This window comes from Aphelocoma coerulescens, chromosome 18, assembly GCF_041296385.1.
Source record: "Aphelocoma coerulescens isolate FSJ_1873_10779 chromosome 18, UR_Acoe_1.0, whole genome shotgun sequence".
Lineage (NCBI taxonomy): Eukaryota > Metazoa > Chordata > Aves > Passeriformes > Corvidae > Aphelocoma > Aphelocoma coerulescens.
This window is the reverse complement of record NC_091031.1, coordinates 3,342,257-3,355,393: the sequence shown is the minus strand read 5'-3', so window position 1 is coordinate 3,355,393 and position 13,137 is coordinate 3,342,257. Positions and strand designations below refer to the sequence as shown.

The 13,137-nt window shown below is 41.1% G+C and overlaps 1 protein-coding gene across 6 annotated transcripts in view; it reads left to right on the top strand.

The window, feature by feature from the left end:
• HELZ (helicase with zinc finger) overlaps positions 1–8,540 on the top strand; it is an 86,319-nt gene extending 77,779 nt beyond the window's left edge. For all 6 annotated transcript variants that reach the window (XM_069032933.1, XM_069032931.1, XM_069032934.1 and 3 more), the window contains 2 exons: positions 2,287–2,539; positions 5,729–8,540. In XM_069032933.1, coding sequence (XP_068889034.1) covers positions 2,287–2,539; positions 5,729–6,060 — 585 coding nt within the window. In that variant the 3' untranslated portion in view covers positions 6,061–8,540. The remainder of the gene's footprint in view (positions 1–2,286; positions 2,540–5,728) is intronic.
• The last annotated feature ends 4,597 nt before the right edge of the window (positions 8,541–13,137 follow it).

Sequence of the window (13,137 nt, the reverse complement as noted above, 5' to 3'; positions counted from 1 at the left end):
TGAGGCTGGCTCCAGCACACACCCTGCCGCAGCTGGCTCTGTCTCTTTTCATCTTCCCTTGTCCTGGACTCTAAGGGGGTTTGTTATGGGATGTAGACTGTGCCAGCAGTCCTGCTAGGAAAGGTCATGTTTTGAACAGGAGGTTTTATTTCCTGTTGGAATCTGAGGTGCTAAGGAGTGTATGATGTGTAAACATGGAGTATGCTGGAGCCAGGTCGCGTTCCAGGAATCTGAGAATTAATATTCTCACTTACTGCATGTAATCCAATATTTGTACATAAGTGGCTTGTTATGTGATGCATTTCTGTTTAGGTTTTTACAGAAGCTGGGCAGGGAGCTCTGCTCATCGCTGTCTCACACAATACATATTTAATTTGTCTTTCAACTTCTGAAAACAGAAAATATTTAGTTTATGAGAAAAATAACTAAAATTGAATTCCAGTGCATTTTACAAATTTCTCTCTTACACAGATCCAGAGAGGTTAATGGAGTCCTCAGGCCCAGCCAGAGCTGTAGTAAGGTTTGGGTTTATAGACATTTAGAAATTTGATGTCTCAGTCCATTAAGTCATACCACCCTGTATAAAATGTACTGCTTTGTGACAACAGTTAATGCTGTCAGTACAGCGGGACGTAGGAACAATGGCTTTTCAGCAGTAATAAACCAATAAATATTCCTATAGAGCTTGTGACAGCTCCTGCTATCTGAAGACAAATAGAGTGAGCCTTTATGTAATTAGTGCAAATTCAGTTTAGTTCTTATTTCTTCTTCCTTTCAAAATATGTGACAGAACTGCCAAATACAGTAAAAGTGTTACAAGACAAAGACTTGCTTACAAACTTTCCAAAACTGCTGGTCCAGCTGGTAGGTAGGACTGAATGCACAAAGAAATCAAAATGGGGGTTTTAGGTGTATTTTTAACAGACATCCCTCAGACAAGACACTTGTCAGGGCAGTTTTCTTGACTTTTGATATCCTTACTAAACTGTTTCCTCAACCACTATTTATAAAGCTGTTAATTGACTTGATACTTGAAAGCTTTTGCATGTGTTTAGTCAAACCAGATCTGAACTGCACATCAGAGGGAATACTGGAGTTATTCTGTCTGGTTCTGTACTTGCAAGTGTCCAGAACTTTGATAAATTCCTGATTGCTTACCAAAATAGCCCTTTTACACTCAATAAATGTATACTTTTTTGATTTGGGCAGTAATTTATGAATTTTTGTTTGTTTGTTTTTGTTGCTGTTGAAGAATTTCCTTAGGGGAATGGATTGTCAGGATATCCAAGTGTTGATCCCCTGATTGTGGCGACTGAAATAAGATGTAACAGTTTTCTTTCTTGCACTTTTTTCCTGTGTCTATTTGTTGGAGATGATATAATAACAATGTTGGGACTCTGCAAGCAAGTTACTTGATGTTTGTTTAGTTGATTTCTTGTGACATTTCATTGGGATGGTTCTTTTTCCCTTTACCAAGTCTAGATTTACATGTATGACTTTTCTGTTATTAGTGCTCTTGTTAGTGCAGATGGGAGTAAATAGTGTATTTATTGTTAAAAATAAACTGTGATACAACAGACTTGCTTTGAATCTTGAGAAAGCTTAGAGAGCCCTTAAATCTGAACTCTTGAAGCCCACAGGTTAATTAAATGGCGTTGCTGCCATTTTCGTCTACATGATCTACAGAGTTTATGGAAGCAAGTAATTTCTGTGGTTTCAGATAAAATTCTCTGCATTATTTCTCCCGAGGGCACTCGCTTCTCCAGAGCATTTGTTTTGTATGTGCAAAATCCAGTATACAAATGTATTCTGCTTCCCCAGATCCTGGTGTACAAGTCACTAATTTATCCTTTGGAAAAGGAAAAGCCATTTTTTTCCTGACTACATTGTAAGAACATTTTTTCTTGCTCTTGTGTGTTTCTGTGCTTCCTTTGCTTCATCTGTAAATGCTGGGTATCTTTCTCCTCATTGTGTGATCCATAGCCCACATAGAAGTGTGAGGTATAAAGGTGTAAAGGTTGATAAGAATTAAGAAATTTCAGTTGATGTACTTAGCACTTCCTTTAAAATTCTGTATTTCATGTGATCAAAATATGTTATCAGTGACTGCAGTATACAGCATACAACTTGAAATGTATTAGACTTTTTTTCTAAATGCAAAGGATTTTTTTTTTTTTTGGTTAAATATTTCAGAGAAGAAGTTGAATAGGGAAATGGTATTTGATACATGCAGTTGAATCAAAAGAGCAAAGGGCTATTTTATGGTTTGGTGTTTTTTGTTCACAGTATGAACCAAGAGGACCAGGCAGGCCATTGTACCAAAGAAGAATTTCCTCTAGTTCAGTCCAGGCTTGTTCTGAAGAATTAAGCACTCCTCAAGACAGTCTTGGTCAGTGTAAAGAGCTTCAGGACCACAGTAACCAGTCATCGTTCAACTACTCCTCCCCTGAGTTGTGGGTGAACTCCTCCTCCTCTGCCCCATACCCAAACATTCCATGCAACGGAGCCAGCAGAGCTGTTCCCCCCCGGGAGCTCTTAGGTGGGTACAGCTGCAGCTGCTTCTCTCTGCAGTGACCAGGGCTGAGGGAAAGGCTTGCCTGTGTATTTCTTCCCACCCAGTGTTTTCTGCCAGTTCTTTAATTCCCAAAACCAATTTAAGCAAAGATTTTGAAGTATTCATTGTTTCAGAAGTTAAAGGTTTGCTTGAAAAACCTATTTTAATGTGCCACCTTGTTAACATCCTGTTCTTCATCTAGAAAAGCAATGCTGCTTCTTAGTCTTCTCCAAAAGTTCCAGTAAACCCAGATAGTCTCTTACAGTGGCTTCAAGTGCAGCAGAGTTTGTGCTGGAGGGAACTAAGGTGACTGGTGGGATTTATTTGCAAGATAGATTATTTGTTTCCAGAATCAGTGATATTTTGTGTTGGTATTACAGTCTGGGGGAGCAGCACATAAACTGAATTAGTGCTCTCAGCATTTCTCTAGTAAATTCTGGTACTTCATCAAAGGAGTGACGAGTTTAAATTCTCTCTCACCATGGAAGAATCTCAGTGGAATGTGGCTTCCCTGGTGGTAGCAGCAGTGCTGATTGATTGAGCAGACAGAAACTAAATTAACTTTTCAGAGATGAAAAAAAGCTGCAAAGAGAGAGCTGGAGCAGTGCAACTATTATTCTCTTCTTCTGTTCTCCATATTTCTTGTGTTTATGAAAAACAAACTTACCAGGGTAGTACAGTTTCTTCCTTGTGATTTTGCTTTAAGAATCTCCAGTGGTAATTTAAAAACAAAATAATTAAAAATGCAAACAGTATTCCAGCGTGGATATTAAAACCACTTAATAATGTGGAAAAATATTTATAAGCTGGTTTTATTGGCCTTAAAAGATTTAATTGCTTTTCACCAAACTTCATAAACCTAAAACATCTTGTAATTTCATAGTAATTATGAAGTAGGAACATGCAGTGTAGAATGAATGAAAAAAGCTCTTTATATCAGCGGCAGCAGTCAAGAATTAAATTCCTAAGGTGCCTTTTAATTTCCAAAATGTGAAAGTGTTATTTTGCAAACCCATATTTATGGCAGCATCTTTCATGCTAAGTTCAAAGCTTCAAGCTCAGGGCACCTCCTTCAATCTATTTCTATTTTTTGAAAATTAAGGAGCTGAATGCACAGTATTATGTGGCATTCATCACTGAATTGCTCACACAGAGTTGCTCTCCAAACTCCGTGGTTATCTAAGAGGAGCTCAGGAGCTCTGGCACGTTTATGTTGGGATCAGCCAGTCCCACATTTCTTTGCTTTAATGAAAAGCTTGAGAACCTGTTTGTGAGTAAAGTCCTTGGAGGACAGATGTGTATATAAAAAGTACCATGTACACACATTTGCTTTCAAATACTAAATTCTAAGTGAAAATACCAAGTTCTCACTGGTAACTGCATTTGCAATGAAATACTTTTTATTGTAGTTAAGCATGGTTTCTGTTTGTCAATAAATGTATATGAGACAGAGCCCTGTATCTAATGGTTCATGCAAACACATCTCCATTTTATGGCTGCTGTGCCTTTCCACATCTACAGCTCACTGCCTGTGATCATATTTACAGCCCAGATGTGTTTTATAGAGCTAATGGTTAATGACCAGTAACTGCACCGTTACTGTTGGTTTTTATCCATGAAATAAAACCCCGTGAGAATGTGATGCTGTGAAAGTCCTGTGCCTGCATTTGTTGCTTGAGAGGGAGTGACCCTGACTCCAGACTGTTGAAGGACTGATCTCTCCTGTACATCAGGAGTGGCTGTGGCACCAGTGTTGGGTTGGATCAGGATGGATTTATGAAGCGCAGGGAGAGCTGCTGTCAATTGCTCAGGGTTGTTCTATGCAGGCACTTCCCAAAATTGCATCTTGATAGTTTGATATGCATTGCTTTTTCTGCTGATGGAAAGAAAATGATTTAACTTCTTATTCAAGATGTGTATTTCATATTTTGCTTTCTGTTAGACACCTCTACCACACAGCTTTCACCTCTGGCCCTGCTTGTCATTACTTGTCTTCTCTTGAGTGCTATGGTTATTTTGGGAGGTTTTTTGCTCATGTTCTGGGTTGTTTGTTTTTTGTTGAATCATAGCAACCTTAGCAAAATTGCTTTGCTTGTGTTCTTTCCATATCCATTCTTCTATGGGTTGATTTGGGGTTTTTTTTTTTGCCTTTTTTTTCGAGTACTCTATAAAAAGCAGAAGCCTGTGTGTGACCCTTCCAGTGAGAAACTTTATGTTTTTCTACTTTTGCACTCATTTGGTGGTACATTTTTGTATGTGCACTTTAAAAATAACACTATATGATTAAAGACTGAAATAATTACAGAATATATCTGTTGCCCAGTTCCTAGACTGTTGCAGATAGAGCACAGAACTGTGTTTCAGTCTGGTGTCTCTCTAGCTGTGCAAGACAGCAGAATTCTCCAGACAAAAGTAAGGGACCTCATTAGGATTCAGGAAATTCGCTTGAAAGCAGTTTTATACCTATGGTTTAAAGCACCATTTTTTCTGATAGTTACAGGAGTTGTTAAATGTGGAGCAAGAACGTATCAATTAGCAGGAATGCATTCAGCCTGAAATACCAATAATTAGTTGGTTGGCATTCAGGACTCCGAATTGCTGTTGGAGAATGAATTATATATGGTGCTGTAAATTTTAATTTTAGCCTATTAAGCTGTAAAGCAAGAAGAATGAAATACTCTTTGTGCTGTCTCAGTGGATAAAGTGCTTAAATTAGAGTAGATCCCATTCGGAAGCAGCTTCCCTTCAGTGCATCCAGAGAATCTGCTGTGTGGAATTGCAGGTTTGGGGTTATGGCTGTAGGGTACAAACATGTGGGGGATGTGTTTAGTAATGTCAGTTTTGTGCTGCTGCTGCATGATCCAAGAGTTGGGAATGAAGTTGGATCACTTCAAGGCCAGGCTGGATGGGGCTTGGAGCAAGCTGGTCTGTGGAAGGTGTCTGTGCCCATGGTAGGGGATGGGACAGGATGAGCTTTAAGATCCCTTCCAACCCAAACCGTTCTGTGATTGTCATTCTATAAACTTCATTTTCAGAGTGACTAAACACAGCAGATGGGTGGTGTGGGAGGAGGTTACCAAAGGGGTGGTGTCAGCACTGGCTTTGGGCTTACTGCAGGTGGGTTGGCTGAGTCAGAGCCATTCATTTGCTCCAACTCTGGTTTCTCCTTCGCAGCTCCACCGAAGGTGGCCAAGCCCCCGGAGGAACACCTGAAGGCCGAGAACATCCAGCTCTCCAGTTCCTTCAACTACAATGTGCTCCAGCACCTGGGCCAGTTCCCCCCTCTGATGCCCAACAAGCAGCTGGTAGAGTCCAACAGCAGCAGCCCCCAGCCTGCAGGCAGCACCAAACCCGTCATGTCCTACGCCAGCGCTCTGCGGGCACCCCCCAAGCCCAAACCTCCTCCTGAGCAGACAAAAAAGAACAGCGACCCCCTGTCCTTGTTTCAGGAACTTAGCCTAGGTAGTTCATCAGGTAGCAATGGCTTTTACTCCTATTTTAAATAATCAGATTATTTTTTTTAGAGAGAATTTAATTTTTATTTGTGTCAGTAGATCTAAGATAGTTGGGGCTTCACCTGTAGTTGCAAATATTCCCTTTGTTTATATTAGTAAATATATCCTCACTTAATTGCTTTGCTGCTAGACTTGCAACTAATTTTTTTTATTATTATTATATTCCATTATTTTGCATTTTTTGATGTGGGTCGGGTTTTTGGAAGCTTTTCTGTAGGAAAACACGTGTTATTTTTTAATTTGTGTAATGTTAATGATATGTTGCATTAAACTAGCAGCTGAGAGATTACCTATACAACTTGAAAAAAAGAAAAAAAAGGAAAAAGAAAAAAAAGGAAAAAAAAAGTTTGTCTAAATTGTATTTAAGAAGATTGTAAGTAGCATTTACATTTATTCAATAACATTAGCATACTATGCTGGGTTTCTGTACCAGAAATGGCCAGTTAATGTAAAAATGTATGTTATTTCTGCTTAAATTCATTTAATTTTTTTTTTTTAAATAAAGGTGCAGCATCTTCTAAATAATTTCAGTTTTATCAGCTTTTTTGTGAAGGGATGCTGCATTCTCAGACTTTTATAGTTTTAGATTCTATATGATGTGGTATTGTATTTTCCATCCACTGTAGGGTAAAGTAAAGGCATTCTTTGCAGACACCTATGCCATTGTTTGGAAACATTCAGATAAAAGTATTGGTACACTTTAAAAAAATAATAAAAAAATCGAAAAAAGAAGAAAAAAAGTAACAAAAAGCCCAAAAAAACTCTACATTTTATTTTTGGACAAGCTAGTAATATAAGCTTGTTTGAAAAGTTAATTTGATAGGTTTTTTAAATGAATCATGAAGCTGAAAATAAATTTTTAGGTATGTTGGTGCTTAGTAGATTTAATAACTATTTTAAAAAAAATGCGTGAATTTAGTAAAATACTTTTTTGTTTGTTTGTTTAATTTTTTTTCCACTATGCATGTGTAAATGTTTGTAATCTGGCTTTTTCCTCCCCTCTTCTCCAGTGGTATAAAGAATTGTGCCGCTTTAACTTTTTGGGTTTTTTTTCCGGTAAAACTTTTGGTACATTATTTGATGTTTACATTAAAATGTGACATTATACAAGGAAATTCAGATATTTTGCTAACTGTTTTGTTTGAGGAACATCATTAAAGAAGAGATTTAATGTTTGTCAAAGCTGTATCCAAATTAATCTAAATCTTCTGGGGATCAGAGTGGTTACCAGGTTATTTATCTCCATGAGCTCTGTGAAGTTCTCCATGAACCTGGCCCTTAAGGAATCCAGTCTGAAAAAATTAATTATGGGATATTAAAAAAAAAAATTAAAGAAACATGTGTGAATGAAAACTCAGATGATAAAATCTTTGTGGATAAAGATTTCTGGTCTTGCACACTGTCCCTGCTTTGTGGCCGGGGAACTCCAGAGGGGTTGTAGAGTTTCTCCTTTACTTCTCCTTAGTCCTTCTTTTAAACTTGAAGTAACTTTAAATCTGGGAACTGTTTTACAGGGATGAGCTGGGTGTAGTTCAGAATTCCTCCACTTAATTACCTGTGAGAATTGAAATTTTAGAGCTGTGTGGGGGTGATTTCAGATTTTTGCAGCTGTCCATGGGACACCTTACAGGGGAGCAGTGGCTGCTGCTCTGTTCAATCAGATTTTTGCTCTGGTTACAATCAGTCAGGTTTATTTTTTTGCATTTGAATTCATGTGGTAAGACAAGGGTTATTACGTAATGGGGTTGATTTTAGCTCAGTACACTGCAGAGGTTTGCATATAAATTTTTTATTATAATTCTTTGCTGGGTTATGATTCAGAAACTTACCTGAAAACCTTTTTCCTTCTTTTTACTGTAAAGCAAAGCCCGTGTAACTCATTAATTTATTTCCTAATGTTGTACCAAACAAACAATGCTGGGGAGGGGACAGCCCCTGCCAAGTTCTGCTCAGCACTTCAGCACAGGGCATTGAACCCAGACGACCCAAAAACGAGGAGAGGCCAAATTCTGCAACCTTGACTCAAGCAAAACTGCTGTTAAATGGGTTTTTTGCCAGGCTGCTGGCTGCAGGAATCAGTCTGTGGGACATTTGCCTGCAGGGGCTGGGCAGGGGCTCCGTGGAGTTTGCCTCAGATTTGGTATTTTGGCAGAGCTGTCAGTTCTCCTCCATGGATCTGTGTCCTGAGCACTGCTCTGTGCATAGTCCTGGGAGAGAGCAGAGGTGGGGATCCAGTGGAGAGAGGAGAGAGTTGGGGATCCAACAGAGAGGGGAGCAGGACTGGCAGAGCTGAGGTGGGGATCCAAGGGAGGGAGGAGCAGAGGTTGGGGATACAATGCACTTCACGTCCCCGAGTCAGCATTTTGTAATTTCAGGGGTTTCAAAGTCACTCAGTTCTGTGGAGCAGCCTTTTGATTCTGTTCACCAATTAATATTGAATATTAAACTAATAAACATCACTTGTTAATTTACTGCTATCTGTCAATCAGTTAAGGGGGAGATGGTTGCATCTCACCACACTTTCTTCTGTTTTGCACTGGTATTTTATCTACACTGAAAATATTACAGATAAAAACCCATTTTCTCTCTGACTTAGAATTTCAATTCTTTATGAAAACCCCAGCTGGTTTTGGTGCTAAATTTTAATAAGTGCTCTCACCCAGGAATTTGAGGATGATATGATAGAGATGATCTGATTTAACAGCTTTGTCATGAATCAGTTGGATTTCTGAGAGTTAGTTTTTTTCCAAAAGATTTTTTTTTTTTCATATGTCTTGTCTAGCCATTGTATGTCACATATACAGCCCTGAGTGAGATCTTTGCTTTTTGGAGCAAATTATCCAATGTTTATTGAAGTCATGTTTAGAAAACCCCAAAACTGTATTTTAAACTCTCCTAGGGCTTGAATAAAACTCTAATTAAAATGAAATTAAGCCTTAGAGATGGCTCCAGTGGGCACTGCTCAGGTTGCACTGTAAATATGGACCTGTTGCAATTACAGCAAAAATTCAAAATTGACTTTGTGTAAATTATCTCAATTTGAGGGAGATGCGTGGAAGCTGGGGCATATTCACCAACTGGGCATTTGGCTCCTTGACTTCTTTTATGCTTCAGTTAGTGCCAAATCCCATGCCCCTTGTCCAGGAATAATCTCCCATTGTTGTCCGTGGAAAATTTAAATGACAGATCTAAATTTAGTAAGCTTGTATTTAATGTAAAGGATAATTTCTGGGTTTGTTTTCTTTAATTCCAGTTTTTCATGAGAAAAATCTGGATGCCTCATGGCAGGTTGTCAGTGTGATGATAAGAGCTAATGAAGAATGAAGGGAAAGATTTAAAAAAAAAATTATTTGGATTCTAAAAAAAAATTTTTTTTTTTTACAATTCAAATAGAGCCTCCACACTTTAAAAAGCCACTTAGTGGCAGCTGGGAGGTTTTTCTGTGTGTATTTGAAGACTGAATTCTTACGAAACTGTGAGCTTTCCACTTGGCCATCCTAGGTCAGGAGCAGCCGGAGGTAATGCCGCTCTGCCGTGAGCACAGCCTGACTTGGAGCTGGATTCTGAGGTAACATTCACACCTCCTGGTGCTCTAGGACCTGCCTGTGGTGTCCTGGCTCATCTGGGTTATGGTGTGGGACGTGTATGTGCTTGTGCACGGCCTGGATTGCTCCTGGCCCTGGTCCTGCAGCTGCCAGCCTGTCCTGAAGGACCCGTCAGGCTCGGGCAGAGGTTTTGTGGCATGTCCCTGTCTCTCTTCGTTAGTGCTCTGGGTGTTGGGGGCCCCTCCATGGTGTGCTGGTGTCCTCTGCTACTCCCTGAAGTGCAGTGGTTGTCCCCAGGATGTGTCTCAGCAGTGCCGAGCTCCTTGGAGCCCAGAGTGGGTTGTAGGGACAGTTCCCCTCCATCCTGCTTTGTGGTCACATGGCAGCTTTTAGTGTTTCCACAAGACAGCTCCTAAGTTGCCGTTGTGCATAAAGCTGGCTGGTTAGAACCAAGGCCCCAGCATCCATATTTTCTCCTGGAGGTTGTCATCTAATACAGTTTGTCCTGAATTTTTAATTGTATGGGCTGTGGTGTTGCTGGCCCTTTGCAGTATATGTGAGTCCTGCCACTGACTGCAAACAACCCTGTGAGTGCCATTCCCTCCTTTGATTAATTCTTTGTTCCCAGATTTGTCAAGTTCAGCTGGTTTTTTTGCAGAGATCATGCTCTATAAGCAATTCTTTTGCTATGTATGTAGTACCCAGTGCTATAAGTAGCACCAAGAGCAGTGTTTGACCACTCCAAATACTCTTTTTAGACAGAACTCAGGCATATCAGAACCTGCACATTTCCAGGGCAATGAGCCCACGATGCTTCATGCTCTGCCCATATCATCCTTCAACTTACTTGTTTTGTTAGTTTTTAGAGTTTCTAGTTTTCCTAGAAAAACTGCAGACAATTAACTTGTCAAGACAGATGGTGATGATCTATGGTGCCTATAAAAATTTGCACATCGTATTCCTTGACATGAAATATGGGCTATTTCTGTTGGTGTAGCAATACTCGCGCCAGTCTCTTTTTGCTGGCTGTGTCAGAGAACAAGGGCTGAATCCTTCTAAATTTGTTTTTTTCTTCCATTCAAGAGAATTAAAAGGATTTGCAGCAGCAGCAATGGAAATGTAAGTTTTTTGGCAATTTTAGCTGAGAAATGTTGAGGAGCTTTTACCTCATTAAGGATTAATAGATGCTTCTGACAAAATTACAGAAAATGCTCTGTGATATGAATTATCCAAGACTGGTTAAAAGACGTTGTGAGTCCCTTTTCCAGAAGACTTGGCTTCCTGCGGGAGGGTAAATACCTCAACAAGACCAGCTGTAAAGCCATCGAGGTGCTCCCAGTGAGACTGGTGATACTGGGCACGAAGCTGAGCCAGAGCCTGGGGTGCAGCCTTGCCAAACAGAATTGTGCTGCTGGTTCTATCACATAGAAAATAGTCCAGAAATCTAAGTTTATTCCCTTCTCTGGATTCACTTGTAGAAAGCAGCAAAGCAGCTCAGTGTCTGATGCAGAGTGGGCATGTGTGATGTCTGCATGCCTTGAATTTATGTTCAATAGCTTCAGTGGATCCTAAGCATCGATCGAGTGTGACAAAGCAACAGCAATCTCATCCTCTACTTCAGTCAAAACAAAGTTGTGACGCTCTTTTCTTGTCCCTTGATGACAATGGAAAGGGGAAATAATTGGAATGGATGCTTTTAGAGCAGGTCCCACTGCTTTGTGTGTTTTGTGGTACAGAGCAGCCTAATGCTCCTGTAGTTGTTACAAAGTAATGCAGTGTTCCAAGGGGCACTGTCCCTCCGTGGACAGTGGAAGCTCGTTTTAAATGAAGTTTAGGCTGAGGTTTATTCTCTAACAGTTTCTTCCCATGGTCAGGTTCCTGGCATGTGACTGCCCAGCTGCAGCTCTGGCTCCATGTGAATCCCCAGGGCCCTCCCCAGGCCTGGAAGTCCTGACTTCTGTGTCAGGTGTGTTCCTCAAGAGCTGTCAGGCCCAGGATAGAAAGTGCTCCTTTGCAGCAGGGCCAGGGATCTCATTGCAGAGGGGAAAATTCCCAGATCTTTGGGACTTCCCTGGAAATCATTTCCACAGCTGCCAGAGTGAGGAGAAAAAGATGACAGCCACAAGGAAGTCACAGAGTGGAAAGGGATCAGTGAAAAAAACAAAGTAAATTTGTAAATACCTGTGGCTTTGTAAACTAAGTCAGGGTGATCAAACACCTGAGCATCCTGCATGTGCTGGCACTTTCCAGGTTTGGACTACAGGAGAAATAGGGGTGTGTACCAGGATTTCTGAGTGAAATCCTCTCTCGTGCACCCATCTGTGCTGCCTTGTGTGCTGAGCTCTTCTCTCCCCGCCTGCTGGTGCTGGGCTGTGCCTGCAGTACCTCGTTGCAGATGAAGGGTGTTCAAGAGCTCAGCTTGCTGCTAAACAGGCAGTTTTCTTCTTCAGGGTTGCTTGTCTGACACCTTTTCTGCACATTAAATTCACACAACACAGCATTTAAAAACAAGGGAAGCAGATTCTCTCCATGCCTCACAGCAAATCTTACATAAACAAAAACCTTCACGTCTTCTGTTGCGTTGACTGTGATTTAACACTTGGGCTTTGGCAGACTGGAGCAGCCCAAATCTCAGCACTGTGACTTGGGCAGTGCCCTGGGGCACCTCTCTGTGGGTGTCCTGAGCAGGGGACAGGCACTGGTGTTGGATTAGGGAGTGGCAAATGCCCAAGGGGCCCGTGACCGAAGGTGTCCGTCGGTCTAATAGTGGCAGGACCAACGCTCAGGATTTCATGGTGGCTGCTGGTGGTTCCTTGTTCTGCAGATTGCTTTGCCTCTCCCTCTCTCTGATGCATGTTTCCCACTCAGTTCTTTGGCTGTGTCCCAAACCCACGAGGGCTCCTGTTGGATATGTGGCAGCCAGGTTCCCATCCCCATTTGGCTCTGGTGACTCCCTGCCAGTGAGGATGTTTCCTTCACATTTTCATGGTACAGTCCAGAGGTTCTGGTGGCTCTTCCCTGCTATTTGGTCAGCTGAGAGAACGAAAACTGAAACTGGTTACAGCTCCCGTCTCCAACATTATATTCCCTTTCCTTTATGAAGGCCAGTTACTTTTATTAACTCTCTTAAAACACGTTATCAGCTCTCTGGCAGAACAAACCTGCTGCAGGAGCAGAGCCCTTCCCACTGTGAGTACCAACGACCAATTTAATGGACAGGTCCCTCTTCAGCAGTTCTTAATATCTGGAAGAAAATGAAGTTATGCACATGCATCTTCTCAGTCTGACAGGGACCATACAGAGTAGGGAATGATCACAAAGCCTCAGCCTGGAGCAGAAAGAGAATAAAACTCAGTGACTTTTAAGGGCTTTAGGAGGCATCTGGCTGAGCCGCCTGATCTCTGGCTGTGGGTGTAGGATCTTGATGCCGTGAGCTGTGTGTTTTCTCTGCCTCATGAGTAAAGTGAGCCCAGAGAGACTGTAAAACCTTGGATCCAGGCCAAACACCAGCACTCACCAGGAA